This window comes from Trachinotus anak, unplaced genomic scaffold, assembly GCF_046630095.1.
Source record: "Trachinotus anak isolate AG129_WGS33_773 ecotype Australia unplaced genomic scaffold, CSIRO_AGI_Tana_v1 ptg000004l, whole genome shotgun sequence".
Taxonomy (NCBI): Eukaryota; Metazoa; Chordata; class Actinopteri; order Carangiformes; family Carangidae; genus Trachinotus; species Trachinotus anak.
This window is the reverse complement of record NW_027273855.1, coordinates 13,991,543-14,009,323: the sequence shown is the minus strand read 5'-3', so window position 1 is coordinate 14,009,323 and position 17,781 is coordinate 13,991,543. Positions and strand designations below refer to the sequence as shown.

The following is a 17,781-nucleotide window of genomic DNA, read 5'->3' as shown; positions in this document are numbered from 1 at the left end:
CTTCACACCAGTATTGACACAATGAGTAACACATGATTCTGAAGGTCACTTGAAATTGTTCCCATGGCTTCTGTTCTCTGTTAAATTGCTCTGACAGATGGTGACGGATGAAATGTCCGTCTTGTAACCTGTATAAGCACCAACAGTGTCCAAACAGTGGTACATGATGTAGTTGCTCTGGGATTGTAGCATAGGTATCATTTCCTATAAAATCAACATAGACTGGGAGATAACATTTAGTAGGCCCATTCTTGTATGTCTAAGTGTAGCTATCAAAAATGTATTTTCCTTACATCAGCAACAGTTGAAAACAACTCAAATTCAGTGCTCATATCAACCCTATCATTTTTCTTTGCAATTACACAAGCAATTACACTTATGCTGATGTTTGTGCACACATGCAGAATTCAAACAAGCATGAATATTTCAGCAAAGCAAAGTTTGAGATCATAGCTGTGAAAGAGGCAGGAGGAACTGCTGCAGGTTGCTCTGGCCTCTGGAGACTTAGGCCTGATAGAAGAGGGTATGACACCAACAACAAAGCACCAGGCAAAAATCCAAATGGTGCATTTCACAAAAGGTTAACACTGCTGCGCTTTAGTAATGACTTCCCATTTCCATATTTGTCCTGTTCCTGTATGTAGTAGTGTGGGGGTGAAGTGAGGTATATGCAGCAGTGCAGGGGTTCAGGGTGGGAGATCAGACAGAAGTGGGGAAGTCATTAATTGCATTTTTACATTATTGATGAGTGTTTTTTTTTAAATCTCCCTTGGTAATCAAAGCGACCCTGTTTTTGGACTAACAGAGAGCACAGGGAAAGAGTGCCAGGGGCTGTTTATCCACAACATGCCAGGCCAGGGGAAGCTTCTCATCCAGCTGAAAGGCAAATAGATATTGGGTTGGATGTGCTGCAAGGCTAGATGGATTCCCACCTATACGTCACAGATACATGCCCTGTGGACTGCTGAACAATATCACATGCACCCTCTGCTGCATTTGGATGTCATTCATTCCCAGCATCTGACTCAGGATGAAAACGGTTGCACTCCCACTATGTATGAGCTCCCCTCAGAGCTGCAGACAGTTGTGAAGATGATTGGACAATATCGCTCTGACAGGTCAGCAGGACTTTCATGGCTGGCTCAGTAACAGCAGGTAGCCCACGGTGGCTATAGATGGACCAATATGAGAGAAGACAAAAGGTAAAAGACACAGCTCCGCTTCATGCTGTGATCATTTGATATGAATGCGTACAATGCAGTGTGCATGACAAATTTATGTCATGTTGAGGTCTAATGCTAAGCAGTGTAACTATCAGTCAGTTGGTCACTTGAAGACATTTGAATCTTCTTTTGCAAATGATTAAATGTAAAAAGTTAATGAACGCTGCTGGGCTTAATAAGTCTGCCATTCGGATTTGTTCTCTAGTTTTATCTGTACCTACTTTAAAAGTTTAATTATATATTTTTGCCCATTGATCCTGCTTTAGCCGTATTAACTTAACGGATTAAAAGGCTGAATAGATTGACATATCCTTGCTGTGGAACATATACAAAGAGAGAAATATAGAAGGAACATATTTATAAAAGTCAGTAGAAGGCCAAGTTAACTGAAAACAGTCTGGCACTTTGATTTGTTGTATTGTCCATATGAGGACACAAGAATACAAATTTGTTCCTCTATAGTTGTGTATCTGGTCAGGGAGAGCAGCAGGAGTACAGTCACACTGTTATTCCTCTCCTTTCTCTCTAATGGAGCTGCCAATCATCCATTTGTGCAGGCATTCATGGCCTGAGAGGGAGAAGATAAAGTAAGTTCCACCCTGGAGTTGAGAGGAGACAATGACGCCACAGCCCTTATATGGGAGAGATGTTATGAAAGGATGAGTGACCAGAGGGAGACAGAAAAAGAGTGTGAGAGGCGAGAGCGAGATTGCAAAGACGTGCGACAAATTACAGGGTGTAGATTTAGCTATATTTGTGTACAGGCTGGGGTTGGATGCACAGCTTGGAATCTCTAGCCAGCAAGTCCAAAGGGGATTCTGCATGTGTGAACACAATCAACAGGAAAAACAGACCCTCGCACATTCAGTGGCCATCCCTGCTGTTTGCTGTTGCTTGTGGCGACGTGGCGACTAAAATAAGCAGATGTAGACGATGATTCCAGGCCTCTCAAAGTAAGTTCATGAGGCACACCTGTCAATAATTGAGTTAATGGGCTCCAATCTAATGGGGGAATTTAACTTAGAATCCACTTCTACCTCTCCTTGGGGCATGCAAAATGACTTTGATGGATGCAGTTTTTTATTCCACCCACTCCTCCCTGATCTCTGACTCGGAAGGTCCAGAAGTGTCACTTCCATCTAAATGTTAATTTGAAGGCTGTTTCTTTAAGACTGGCATGGATGTTGATACTCTTTGAAGGTCTTTGCATTAGACCACAGCGGGTATGTGAAGCTGTGCGCTATGGTGTTGCCAAACCCATTTGTTTTCCAAAGAGCTCCTAAAAGTGTTTTTCTGATTCCTCCTTGTCAAAAGTTTTTTTGTCCCCTTTAATTCCTCAGTGACAATAGTTTGGACTGAGGCCTATAGGAGAAAATAAGGCACTCTGATGCTGTTCAGGCCCTTGAATCTTTCCTTTTTTTATACTGGGGGATTGTTTTGGTCTATCTTGTAACAGTATTGCCTATTGTCTACTCATCATGCCGTGAGCATACTCCAGAATACACATTAGCATAATGTTCATCACAGACGCAATATACAGGCTGTGATTTGCACTGTAGTTGCTGAGATGGGTGCAATCAGCCGCTTGTGTATGTTGTGTTTTCAACTCTAGAAATGTCTTTTCTATCCTGAAGAGGTTCAGTTTTATATATGAGATGAACTGGTATTGTAAGTTTGATGCAGAATTTTTGTTTTTTGCCAAAGGCTTTTGCTTTTTTAATTTGACAATTTATTATTAAACGTGGTCATATCTGAGTTATGAAGATTTTTCATTTGCGGTTGGGTGCTGAATGGCTCCATTTTTCTGCTATGGCGAGATGTGACGGTGGCTTCATGCTTGATTTATGTCCTCTGCCCTCCCTTTATTACCCTCCTGCCAACTTTCCAAACCTTTCGGCTACCACTCTTACCACTCACAGTTTGGTTTTTGCATCCAGTTTGACTATTGTTCAATAATATTTCACAATTTAATGCCGCACGAGTAGCAAAGAGATGCAACAAGTAAGATAGTTAAATTAGTTGTTATAGTAAGTAGTATAGCATGCACACATTAATATTCCTTATTGCATTGTAAAGACAGGCTGTTAACAAATGATATGTCTCACATTTTAACTGATCACATGTCACTATTGTTGTAACCCAAAATAAACAGCAACCACTTTCAGTGTAATAAACCTAATGTATTTGTAATCTCCACAGTCTTACTGTGCAACAAAACCTGAAACTGTAGCCACTGCAATAGTTGTTCACCAAAAGTGGATGGTGCAAAGTGAACTGTATCAAGAAAACATTCCCCACACCACTCGACCACCACCAGCCTGGACTGTTGAGACAAGGCAAGGGGGGTCCATAGGTTCATGTTTTTGATGCCATATTATGACCTTATACCACCAAGATTCATTAGACCAGGTTTTTTTTTTTTACAGTGTTCAACTGTTCAGCTTTGTTGAGCCAGTGCCACTTAAACTTCAGATTTCTCTTCTTGGCAAAGTGGAGAGCAACCTGATTTGCCGTTGTTGCCAGCACGGAGCACACAGAGCACAGAGATGCTTTTCTGTGAATCACAGTTAGAAAGATTCTTTCTAAGTTGTGATAACCACTTGTGGCCAGACCACTAGCCTCAACTCCAAGCAGTCTGGCCATTCTCCTCTGGCTTCTCTCATCAACAGCTGCAGTTCACTGGATATTTTTTGTTTTTGGTACCATTCTTAGTAAAAACTTTATAGACTGATTTGTGTGAAAATCCAACAAAATTAAACATGGTTCAGGCAAACAAGGACAAAATTGAGCTTAAGTTTGGCTGTAGCTTTAGTACCATGTTGGCAAACTGAACAATCTGGCAAAGACTGGTCGAGGAATATATTCTGCAGGAGTTTGATGAGTTGATTGGTAACGTGCGTAGATGGTTTGGCAGCGGGAGGGGACCAGAGCGTCACACCCAAACAAACACACATGGACAGAGAGAGACAAACAAGAAAGAGGGAGAGGAAAAAAAGCAGAAACACTAGGAATGAGGGAGGTGTGCAGGTGTTCCAAATAAATGTCATCCTGCTGACAGTGGCATCAAATCAGAAACCACTTCTATATGTCATTTCGGAGGGCATGGACACTGTTTAATTTGACTTGTTTGGTAATTTTCTCCTCTGTTTTATTGTCTTGTTTATGTGTCCTTGTATAGCTGCAGGCTTTTAAACTTGACCATTTGTCTGTTAACTTTGTTATTATACCTTGGAATTTGCAGTAGAAGGCACCAACATATTTGTTCTTCTGGTACAGTCATAACCATCTTGAGAGCAGTAGACCAGGCTTTTCTCTGATATTTTGTATTGGACCTATGATGGAGATGTCTGTTTTTTGGATTTCTGGGGGGAATGATGAAGATGTAACATATAATTTATAGCTCATTACTACAGTGTGAACGAGAGCTGGCGATATTGCAATTGAGCTTCACAACACCTCTTGATATTAGACTGAATGACTGCGCCCAGAAGTGACCTCTTTCTGTGGCTTATTTCATTTTGTTCTACCTGCTCATAAAATTGTGTCGAGGGAAATTATGGAATCATGAGATCAAAGTGTGCAACATAGTGACTGGGACAGAAATTGGAAACCAAGAAACAGTTCACGGCCACATTATTCATCCACTGATTGAATCTGAATATTTGATATTAGGAGTTTCGTGATTTCCTGCTAAGTGTGTGTTCTCCTGTTTCTACATGAGAGCATGCTGTGCATTCATGGGTGCAGTAATGAAAATTTAAAGGAGAGAACTTGAATACACATATAAACACACCAACATCATGCACATGTTTTATTCAGCTTTGATGTGACAGATGCCCATGAGACAACGTTGAAAATTTCCCATGACAGTGCTGGAAATACTATTGGCTACATTGATCTGAACTCTTCTCTATTACAATTATCCCAGTCATTTCCTGAGGGGATTGGATCAGTCCTGTGTTCTTTATTTGCTAATATGGTCAGTAGGTTCCATGTTAGTTACAATCCACCACTGGCTCCTGCCCACTGTATGCTCATTATTTCTGAATTTCAAAGCAGAATACATATTATAGATTGCCACAATGATAAGACTGGACCAAAGGTGAGTCCTGCATAGGAGGTAATTTCAGAGACAATAAAAAACTTGGCTATGAATGCCTGCTGGCATTTTTGAGCCCCACTTTGTCTTTTTTCACTAGAGACCAAGTCAATGAAACACATTATTCATGGAGCACTCACCTAATTTGCTGGCCACATTACCTTCAAGAAACAGCTGTTATTGCTTTCACTGTATGAGGGGTCAGTTACTGATCAGTCCTGACACATCAACACGGTTGTGTTTCTCGTGAAGGCAAAGCTAAAGCAGCTATAAACAGCAACAGAGGTCTCCTCACATGGACGACATCACAACAGTTTCAGGTTTTGTTGGTTGCATTTAAGGTAGTGGATTATACGCAAATATAGTGGATTTTATAATGTAATAATAAAAAGAAAAAATAAAAGTTGTAGACAAAATTCTAGAAGACAGATTCTAGGAAATGTTCACACTCACATTATCTTATCTGTTTAGTTTTCATGCTATACAGAATGAATGGTTAATAAATGAACAACAATGAGATCGCAGCTTTACAAAACGTAAAAGTATTTTTGTAGCGTTTTTATTTTTTTTCTGTTCAGTAAGGAGACACACACACACACACACACACACACACACACATACTCGAGCACAGAGATGACTGATGGCCCTGGGCTCTCCTCTGTAAATGACAAGTGCCATCCATAACAGGCAGGCAGGGGCTGGTAAAGTGATTACGTTCATAACACACAGTGTCCTGGTAAACACAGCTGGCACCACGTCTGTCACGCTAGACATGAGGGCAAATTGCTCAGTCCATGCAAAATTATCGACTGTGTTTTAGGTTTGTCTTAACAGAGGGTTGTCAGCAACACAGCAGATGGATGGACTACACCTTTATTCCACCTCACTTACTGTAACAACTGACTATCTGAGCCAGAGGATGTCAGGGATGGCCAAGATTGATAAAAACTGATAAGACACTGGGATGACTTAAAGTCTATTGTGAGGATGGGGAGCATATTATGAACTCATTATGCATCACTATCTGATAATTGCATGCATCATAATTCATTATAAATCTGCCACAACTGTATAATGAGATTGTTATCTGACAGCACCATGTCCTGATTATAATGACTATACTGTGATTTGTTCATGATAATACAGTATATACAAATACAAGGCTGTCTACTGTGAAAGGCCAGTTGCTTTTAACATTTAAAACCTTTGCAAGCACCACTTTTCCACTTATTGGCCTGATTAGACCTCTTCTCAGGACTGTGCACAGGCTGTTTATGGTCATCTACTTACTTTTATGATTTTTATTACTGTTCACTCACATGCTTAATCCTACATACCAGTTGAATTTTAGGTATCATGTACTATACTATTGTCACAGTAGATTTTGCACTTTGTATACATAAATTAATGTTCTTTATCTTTTTAAACTACTGTGACAGGAAATGCAATAACTCAGCCAATAGGCAATCAAATAGTATCCTCAGGATGCCATGCACAGCCAAGAGAGTTTCTTCCAGACATTTTATACTTATTTTATTTTCCAAGTTCTGCATGGATCATGGAAAACTGTCTCACCAACATCCATGAAATGTTTCAGTGTTTTTCACCTGTGAGCATCTCCTCCATTTCCCAGGTGGACTGCACCATGGAACAATAGTGTACATCAAAAGCATACTTACTTTGTAAAGTATACTAAATTTGTCACTTTTCTCAGAACCTCATTAGAAGTATTATACAATATGTAACTGGGACCCAACTAACTTTTTTGTAGCATCCGTGACATTTTGACATTGGTGCAGTTAATAATGATAATTTCATAGCCCTGGTGTTGTGCATGCTAACCTACTGGAACACTTAATGGAATATGCATCATTAATAATGATAGCAAGTTCCATTAAGTGTCATTTTCCCTCTACAAAAAGACAAAAATTGCTGTGAAAAATGTCTATTCTCAGTTTAGCTCTGTCCAACTTCAGCCTGAACAGAGGTGCAATCAGCCAGAATCACTGAAAACACCTGTCTAGAACAGAATGTAAAGGAGCTAAGAGGGGGCATCTGCAATTCCATTAAAACAGATATAAAACACAACTTCTCTCATTTTCCTCCTCCTACATTTTTAGATGCTTAATCTCAAAGATAAACACTTGTTCATAAATGTCAGTTTATCATTTATGATATTTAGTGTGATATTTGACAACAGCAGTGTGTGAAAGTGAGACATTGCTTTGGATCTGAGGGAAGCAAGACACAGGCATTGGGGACAGAAAGATAATTAGTGAGTGGCTGTCACTACAGGATACTCTTGAATGATAACATTATTTGTTTCCTTCCGTCAGTAACTCATCATCTAATTAAAGGTGACACACTATCTTTCACACTGTGTCTCACCATCAAGCCTCAGTGTCACTGTTTCCCCGGTCTCCCCACTCGTCCCGCCATCATTTTCATCGCCATCATTTCCTGAAGTGCTCCGGGGTTTACATTGGATGTTTTGTGGGAGATTTAGCTTGAACATTCTTGGAAAGACATCTGTGACTCACTGTGCCCATTCGGTAATCACATCAGCAAGCAGCTGTACAGTATGGACGGTAGTAGATCAGCTGGGCAGGAGCTTGAATACCAGAGGGTCAGTGTGTAAAGGTGATACTTGGTCCTAATGTTTTTGTTAGTTGTAGTTAAAATGAATACATTTCAAAATAAAAATGAACAATATTGAACTGCATTATCCGTTTTGTTTCAAACCTGTTGTTTCAATCCTGATCATCCAGTCTGAATGTGGCAAATAAAAATGTACCGCCCCTATAAATCACTTGATCTATCATATCCCTTGGCACCTGTACTGTATTCATGTTTAGTGTCAGTGTCAATAATTATAGTGCTGCAGTTTAGCTCAGGGTATTTGTTTGCTTCATCTGACTGCCTGCATGTTGTTAACTTTAGGTTTGCCAAGACATTTTAAGATGTCACTGTGGGAATACTGTATAAAAAAGTAATAATAAATAATAGAATTAATGATGGCAGAATTTCATTCAGATGCTTTCGTTTCAGGGTCTTGGTATTGAATATGCTGGCTTGCTGTCACACTGCATATTGGGTCACCTGAGTAGAATGGAGCCATCTTTAACACTATTACTGACACCCGTCAAAATCAAAGTCAAAATCCCTGCTTCAAAAAATGTATTGACTAAATAAAAACTGTTTTATCTACATGGTAAACATCATACAGGCATTTAGAGGAATCAATGTTTTTTTCTCATTAATGTAACATGAATATACGAGTTTTATTAATTTCAAGTTAATTCAACTATTTGTGTTTCATAACTGATTAATAAAAGATTCTTCTGCCTTTGAATTCACTGACCTCATGACAATATGTTTCAGAGGAAACATAATCAGAACATGAGCTTTTAACATCACACTCCCTTCAGTCTTACTGCAATGAATTCAGGTTACTCTTCAGGGAAGTTTTTTCCTGTCATCAATGTAGTGTAAGTTAGTTCTTTCCACCTCCTGACAAAAAGCTAATTGTAGGTTTGGCTACTGCTACATAGCCAATGTCTGCAATAACAGCTGTTAACTTACCAGTTTTGCCAAGAGCTTCAGCCATAGTTGCATTTACAATAGAGGAGTAGCAGCCCTCCTTCTTTAGGGCAGAATGGACAGTATAGTGACTTGATATCGGAAAGTGATGAGAAAGTCAGACTGGGCTGGGGCTGACTGGTTAGCATGCTGACTTCAGTAGGAAAAAAACAGAGGGTTATTTTTAGGGTTGTCACCAATCCCATACAATATGGGAGAGTCCTGTATTTGAAAATAAAATGCTGTGACGTGTAATGAATCAAAACCCTAGTTACTTTCCACTGCTGGAGTGAGCTCTCAGTGAGTAGGGCAATGGAGTTGAGCTGTTAATGCTAATGCAGACAATGTAGCAATAGCCAACAGCCTTTAAATAAACATGCTAATTTATAGTACATTTAATTCCTTTCCTAAAATCGTCTTCTCGCTCAAGGACAAAAATCTGTGTCACCACACCGTAAATTTTCGTTTTATTGAAAGGTCTCCATTCACTGCTTGAGAACAGTTAATTAGATTCACTCCCGTCATGGCCTGTGCTGCGTCAGTGCAGAAGGGCAATTTGCCTTGACCGCCTACTCTGGCATGAAGGACTGCAGACCATTCTGCAGACAACTGTGGCTTTTGTCTCGAGCTGCTTCCATGCCCACACAACTGAGCCATCTAGCTGCTGTTAGCTCAGCCCTCAAACTACTGAGACATGACTAGGATGTGAGAGAAACAGTCATCACTTTAGAGCTCTTAATGACAAGAAAAGGCAAGCTCAAGGTTCACTTTTGTGCACCTAAATGAGTGTTGTATGACATAGTCCTCTTGTATCCAGATATTACCTGAGGGAATGTGGCTATTTTGTGTGACCCTGAGTGGGAGATTGGTTATTGCATGTATTGCTGAGGATTGACTTAATTTCCCTGAAGAGGACAGATATTAGTCAGAGGGCTGATGCCTCTAATGCCTTCCTCAGATGCCAGTGCTGTGTCTTCAGGTTTCCTCAGAAATACTATGGCGAAGGGTGATATATGATAAGTGTTTGTCACAGCAGGGTGAGAGTGGTTGGAATATAGAAAGCAAAGAACACAAATGGCACTGAGGTAGACTTAATGGACATGATGCAGTTGGACAAAGTCAAGTCTTAAAATCAAATAAAAAGAAAATGTTTACTTCTGAGATGATGAGCATATACTGCTGTGTAATTCTGGAGTATATACAGGTGTAACTCCCCAAGTAGTTTCATAAACACTGATAATGACATGCAGCATTTGAGGAACGACAACAAGCTGAAATGTTAAGACCAAGCGCTGCAGTTGGTCTCAACACAATTTTGTGACTAGTTAAGGAAATGAGATTACAGACTCGTTTGCTCCACTGTGTCCTCTCTCTCTCTCCTCCCAGACTATCTGTGGAGCCTGAACTAATTATCTCCTCACTGATGCACCTGAACCTGCCAACTCCTGTTCATGGAGCCAGACGGGAGGGCACACGCCTGGATTAACCTTAACTATAGCACTGAGAGAGAGATATTTTCATGCTGATGATGTCCTGTTCCATGCCACTCTGCATTTGATATGGTATCATCTTTGGGATGTGACATCATGATCACATGCTTGCACTTGCTCTCTCTGTAGTTGAAATGCAGCACAGTGTGTACGCACTTTGAGGCAGTGGAAACTGTTGGCACAGAAGATATTTCATAAAAGTTAATGGCTGTCATGACTTTTTTTTTTATTTTGTAAAAGCTTTTAAAAGCTTTTTTGCTTATACTCTAACAGGACTAATATCCTGTAAATGATTGATTCTTCGTGCAGACAATTTTGATTTATTGAACAGCATCAGTCTCATTCAATAGAAGTAACCTTACACCCACAATAAAATACTTTGTATAAAGGTTCAGTTAGAGGATTGATATTCTGATTTTAATTAAAATATGCTACAAAATTTACTGTCAACAATGTGAAAATGTGTGGTAAACATTAAAAAAGATTCTTATCCTTTGCTTTTCGATTTCTGCAGATTACTTGTAATTCTAAAGAAAATGCAGAAAATCCAGAATCCTTTTTCTGAGCTTATTCAATCCTTGAAAGAATGTGTTATCTAAATTAGTTTGGAATCGTTTGCACAGAGAGCAATTATAACATCTTTGTCATACACAAATTTGATCCGGATTCCATCATCTCTTTTTTTTCTTTTCCTTAAGGCTCAAATCTTGCCAAAAATCAGCAAATAACTGGCAATCTTATCTTATTTTAACAAGCAGAAAAAGACATTCTTGCTTTCACATTAATATCAAAGCTCGGTCTCATATCTTCCTTTTGCATAGAACATGTGTAACGAAAATCTCTTTAAAGAGAGAAGGAGCCAGTGAGGAAGAAAGAAAGGGAGACCAAATAAAATACCCGCTGCTCTCAGATGCAGACTTCCATTTAGAGAAAAGTGCAGGTGCGTATCTCTACCTCTTCAGATTCCATTTGAAGATCTCTGTCTGACCATCTCTCTGTGTTATTGCCACATGTTGATGCATAGAGCTCTCAAGAGCTTCTGGGTATGCCTCACAGAACCATGCCATTATGCTTTTGCTTTTAGGAATTGTGATCTGTAGAAATGAAAAAAATAAAAAATAAAATCCAAATCTGTGCTAAAAAAAGAGAAATAAACCTCCTGAGGGCTCATATCTTCTTTCTGTGTTATTCTAAAAGTAATTTAATTATATATATATGTGTGTGTGTGTGTGTGTATATATATATATATATATATATATATAAATATTTGGCAAAATAAAATGTCTTGGTGGAGGTATTTCAAATTCAATGTAGAGAACCACCTTTTTTTAATTTAGGATGATTAACAAACATTTCATAAAAAGGGTGTGTAATAATTATCTTTAAAGCAGCCTAAGTGTACATGTACAATTAATTGCACTGGCAGGCTTTTAAACATTTATTTTTTCATAACTTTCAATGATCCATTTGTTATTTACTAATACTAATACTAATTTCTTATGTCTACACATAAATCAAATTAATATTTATAAAAATGATCATCTTCCCATACTTCCAAGCAAGTATGCAAATGTGTGTGTGACTTGCCTGTGACATCTGAGTCGTGTTACACTTTTTCTACCACAGACTGCAGTACTTCCATCCTAACAACATACCATCTGAAGATCCATCTTTGAGGAGTGAAATTTGATGGATCATTTAGTTTTATGGTGTCTTTGATGAGTGTGGCAATAAAGAAAGTATAGCATAGCAACCATCTGTCTGATCTGCTCTTGGCCTTTTCTCTAGCACATGGCTATGTATTCTTCTTTCACATATATATTTTCACAGAGCTGAAAGGGAAACTCTATATAATGTGCTGTATTCAGAACATTATGAATACTGTGCATGAGGACTGAGTGTCCTTGATCATGAGTTTTCATTAATACATCTTAACCACTACAGTGTTACACAAAGTTGATGTGCAAATAATGTGGACTGCTCATGAGATGCAGAATAAACACCTCTTTTCAGCTATGTACTGCATTGTTTGAAGTGGACCTGTTTCCCAGTCATAACAGGAGGACCATCTAGTGGCTGAACTGTGTATTGTTACAAGATGCAGAGAAACTGCTGTCACTGTGGTTAGAAATGGTTGAAAAAAAAAGTCCCTGGGGTACAATATGAGGGTTGTCTCTTACAGGAAATCAGCAATACTCTCCAGACGGAACAATGCTACTCTTCATGAGAGCAGTACAATACAGCACCAGTTCCCTACCCCACCCCACCGCCTGCTCGCTGCATCTGCTGCTCACAAAGGGGATTCAGCCATGTCTGATAGCAGCCAAGATGCATGACTCACTAAAAAGTTGCAGTGTTTATGTTTAAATGTCTTCCCAAATTACAAAATCCTGTTGCTTGGTGAAATGCTCAATTGTTCAAACTAAACAGTTTGAAAACTAAAAAAATGTTTCTAAGGATACCAAATATAATCACTATCCACTTCATTACATACACCTATTAGAAACAAAAAGCCTACTTGTGTGTAGCTTATAATGTTCATTTTGTGTTGACACTGCCATAGGTGTTAATTAAATTACAGGTTTTAGCATTGAAGTCATAATTAGTTTTGATGATGCACTGGACTGCATGATAGTTAGAGGTGTACAGATTGTACAGGTGTGTGTGAGGTTGATCGAGCAGCAAAGGCCATTCAATATCCAAGTCCAAGTATTTATTTCTTTTTCCTCCAACAGTGGATATCTACAGTGCAGATTATCTTGGCCAAAAACTGAAAAAAACAATCAAATAAGAAAGCACCAGTCCATGCTCTTTTTACAATAGGGTCCTTGGCAGCGTCTGTGGCCTGCTAATGCCAGCATGGTCTGAACTCCTAGGAGAAGCTGCAGTCCTGTTTTTAGAGGCAGTAACTTCTCCTGCTCCAGGATATAACAATTAGTAAGTCATTTAACTCAGCAGTGATTTATCTTTTACACTGAATATAAATATTATAAGTTGACAGTTAAATAACCTCCTAAACCCAAAATTGCAATTGCGTTGTAAATGTAAATTGCAAACATTTTGTTCTGAACACATTACAACTGCCCTCTATCTATAACACATAGGGACTGGGAGTGGTTTGGCAGTTCCTGGGCTGGAACCATGAGATGGCCAAATTCACGGGGAATCCTCCTGACAAAGTGTACCAATAAACTTGCTTCTGAGTCTATATATTAGACTGTAGCCCTGAAGGGGCATTTCAGAGGAAAAAAGCAACAATTCGAGCAAAGTAAAGACAAACAAACTGAAATCTAAATGTGGGTAGTTCTTTTTTTCCTTTCCCATCTATCCACCACCCCTGAAATTTGTGTTGTGACCTCTTGGAGCAGTCTGGAAGTCTTTCCTTTGTTTGAAAGGAACAGAGGCGAGATTGTAACTCTTTCTTGGGACAAATTCTGCAGCTTCTCCATGGTGAGTTAATAACAGAGCAACTCCTAATTTATGGCAGCAGATTTTACAGGCATACATTTTGTGATTCACAACTAAAAGTTATAAGTCCTGAATTTACAGTGGTTAAATTTTTTTTTTTTATGTCATCCTAAAAACAAATACTAATTCCCTGTCAATGGACTGGCTTCAAAAATTCTCTCCTAATGACATAATCTCTGGTTTCTTTTTTAGCAATTTGATAATGTATTAGCAGCATATATAGTGTATAGACTGGGGCTGTGATGCATTGAGAGATAATGTGTGAATGTATTAGAGATACTGTATGAGATTTTTTTTTCCTTTATGAACTCTGGCACTTGATAGAAAGTGCTGGACCACACAATAACTGATTCATAAAAACTCTGCAAACATAAGTTTCATTTAATGATTTATTGACATTTACTTTTTTCCACCATGGTTTCTCTTGATACCAATAGTATTTACCATAAAGTTTCTTTTTCATTTAAATTACATTTATAATGTTTTACTCACATACACATTTATTGTTTAATTTTCTTATTGCAATAAACAAGAGTAGCCAGAATGAGTCAGGTATTGCTACAATTCGCCATACAAACTCTTTGTCCCCTCTGACAATGAAATTCAAAAATAACTTTATTGGCAAGACAAAATTACACCATAGCCTCTCCATCTCTCTCTCTCTCTGCTCTGGGAGAGGCTGAGGGCAGAATAAGGCTAAGGCTAGTAGCCTAAACACAGCTAACATGAAATACCTGCCCAGAAAATAGGAATCTAACATTTATTTCCCATATGTGGATAATGAGGATGGGTCGATGGGAGTTACCACAGAAAGAACATATCAAGGACAATATGAACATATCTGTGGTGTTGCTACTTGACTGACCTACCAGGGACAAGGTTTCAGTACTTTGATTAGGTTGGGTCGTTGTAGTCTGATAGAATCCAGGGTGATTGATCAATCTTCCTAAACCAAACATGTGCATGTTTTTGTCTCCATCACTGTATTAGGCCACTTTATAACTCCAGGTTGCTTCTGATTGGTGGGAAGTGGGGAGAGAGCCGGTCCCAACACACACTAGAATACATATAGTACACACACCAACAGGAAAGAGAGCACAGATCCTGGAATAGTATCTCACTCACAAAATGAACTCTGCAAAGGAGGTTTCGTTCAGCAACAAAAAGAGCACAACGGTGGAAGCTGACACCAAGCCAGCTTCTTCTTTAAGTAATGGCATTGATAATGTTCCTCAGGATTTTCACTTAAGCACATTTCGCACACACAAAAAAATTATAATGCAATTCAGTAAGTCCAACTAAGAAAAAAAAAGCCTGTTGAACACATCTATCTTTAATCCCTTGATACCTGGCGTTGTACCCTGTTCCCCAAGCAGAGATTACCATAGTAAAAAGGCCCTTTAATATGAAGGGTCGCTACCTAAGCCCAGCTACACCTCTTTCTCTCTGTCCCTCTTTAAATCCCTTGGAGGGCTAGCACTCCTCACGGAAGAACAGAAAAGTCTGTCAGCTGGCGTGCTCCTAGTTTTACACACAACTCCAGACAACATGTCACAACATGTCACAATGATAACAAGTCACTCTGATAAAAATTGCTCATTGCATTGCAATATTCAGACAAAGGTAAGACATTAGAGCTCATTGCTTCTCAATGAAAGGGCACAGTGTACATCTTGTTCAGAAAAGGGTGATAGCTTCAAGCTGTCGAGCAAGACAGGTCTGCTGCTGCTTAGCTAGTTTTTGTGGCTCCCTGCTGAGTCACTTTTTCAGCCTGTGTGTCAGTGTGTCTGATTCAACACTTATATAATCCACCATCCAATAATTCCACCCCTTTCTACTTTTCACTTAGTGGATGCAGTTATTAACATTTCCTACCTACAAAAATATTTTTTATGTGTTTTCTATTTTGCTCTTTTTTATGTGTGATATAAACACAAAGAGTCCAAACCAAACAAAAGAAAGTGCTCACCAGTCTTTGCAAAAGAAAACAAATCATGGTGCATTTCATGGCTTTCAGTTGTAAGACAGGAAGTATTGATAGATGCCTTGGGCTGGACGTCTCGGCTCCCACTCTGGGCGGCCTTGCTGGGCTTCTGGCTCGGTTGTCACGCCGGCTCAAGATCATTTCTCCAAGAATGTATTTGACTTTCGTCTTCCTCTCTTTAATTTGTTCCCTTCCAGCATAATGGTTGCCAGTGTTATGATGTGCCCTCTACCATAGACTCATATGACCCTTTGGATATGGGGGAGGTGAGGAGGATAGGGCAGTGATGGAAGAGGTCAACCCAATGATGCAGAAGCCTGAACCTGCAGGACCTTATTGCGCGGCTGCATGCAGAAACAACATGAATACATCAATGCACCTCCACCTACATAGTGAATCAACCTGTTTATGAAGACCAGGGTGATGTTGAGGATGTCAATTTTTGATGGCTTGATGTGAACAGAAATCACAGCAAATACACATGAACTCTGCTCTTTGCAGTGTAGTATTTTCAATTACTCTAAGTAAAATCACAGAATCTTGCCATCAAACGCATTACAGCTGTACAGTATGTACCAATGTGTTACTTCTGCTGCTTCTTCCATCATCTCTCCCCTTTGGTGAGGCTCTTCTATGACTAATACTAAGGTTGGCAGATGTGCCCTGTAGCAATTTTTGTTGGTACAGTCTATTTTAAAACGCAGATTCATTCGGGCATGTGTGTGTCTGCATGCTGCCTGGGGTCAATCCATCCACTGACCCGTGCCAGCCCTCCTCTCACCTCACCCTTTCAGAAAATGACAGGGGAGTGCAATCCCCCACAGTCACTTTTCTGCTCTCTTGACCCCCCCCCCCCAACCATCAGACATGTTCAGATGCGGCTACCACCTGCCTGTCAGCCAAAGTCATGTTGTATCTAGCGAGGATCTAGTGTCAGAAACTGAAGAGTTGCTGGCCTCCGGCGCAGAAGGGGACATGTACAGTACCATGGAGGCCGCCACAGCTACATGTGACGCATACAGCAAAGACCGATGGAAGCAGCTACCCTACTGACATAACATTATTGTCTTGGTTTTTGAGGTGCATAGGATGAGAAGAACACGTTGAGCCGTGATGACAGAGGAAAACCAACCTGGCCCAGAATAATTATGTAACACTACATGTGGGTAATGTTCCTAGAAACGTCTGCATGTGTTTCTTCTGTAGCTATCGAGGTGGCCATGACAGGGCCACAGCGCAAGGGAGAGGGACCATGGGAGGTGAGAGATGTACAAGGGAGTTCAATGCATAATGAATATCTCTCCTCTGCTCATTCCATCTGCGGATCACTCAGAAGTCTTTGAAATGGAGGGAGAGTTTCAGGTAAAGGGAAGAAAGAGAGACATATACTTCTACTCCTTTCCGCTTTCCCGTGCTTTTCTCTCAGTTCAATATTTAAATGATTGAATTTTTTTCCCCTATTGATTGCTGTTTGTTGATCATGTTTGTATCTTCACAGTGTGCTTTTGGAGTGGCTGTTCCTGACTGGCCGAAGTCTGGAGGGTGATGTGTCAGTAAGGGGAGAAGAGGATTGGCCCGTGGGTGGTGCGGATGGGCCCTGGGGCCGGTCTTAGGATGGCGTGGCTAAGAGGCGGGCCTTGCAGTAGGTGATGGTGTGGGTGATGCCCAGGAGCTGCTGCACGGAGGGCCAATGGGTTTGAGGAAGCTGCAGCGGCCATTGCTGCAGCAACAGCCAAGGGGCTGGGCAGGAGCCCCGCACCCAAAGCTTTGGTGAGATCCTTGGAGAAGGTCAAAGAAGACTAAAAACAGAAGGGGGTGAACAAGGAGACAAGACAAGAGAGAGAAGAGAGAGAGGGATAAAAATGATTAGTTCCAGAAGGTCAACATATGCAGGGAAAACAGATATAGACCTTACTTTTCAGACTCTTTTGATCTGTC

General features: G+C 40.0%; 1 protein-coding gene across 3 annotated transcripts in view; it reads right to left on the bottom strand.

Annotated features, from left to right (window-relative positions):
* Positions 1–14,234: 14,234 nt before the first annotated feature.
* znf385a (zinc finger protein 385A) overlaps positions 14,235–17,781 on the bottom strand; it is a 54,165-nt gene continuing 50,618 nt past the window's right edge. For all 3 annotated transcript variants that reach the window (XM_071476188.1, XM_071476187.1, XM_071476189.1), the window contains one exon: positions 14,235–17,642. In XM_071476188.1, coding sequence (XP_071332289.1) covers positions 17,394–17,642 — 249 coding nt within the window. In that variant the 3' untranslated portion in view covers positions 14,235–17,393. The remainder of the gene's footprint in view (positions 17,643–17,781) is intronic.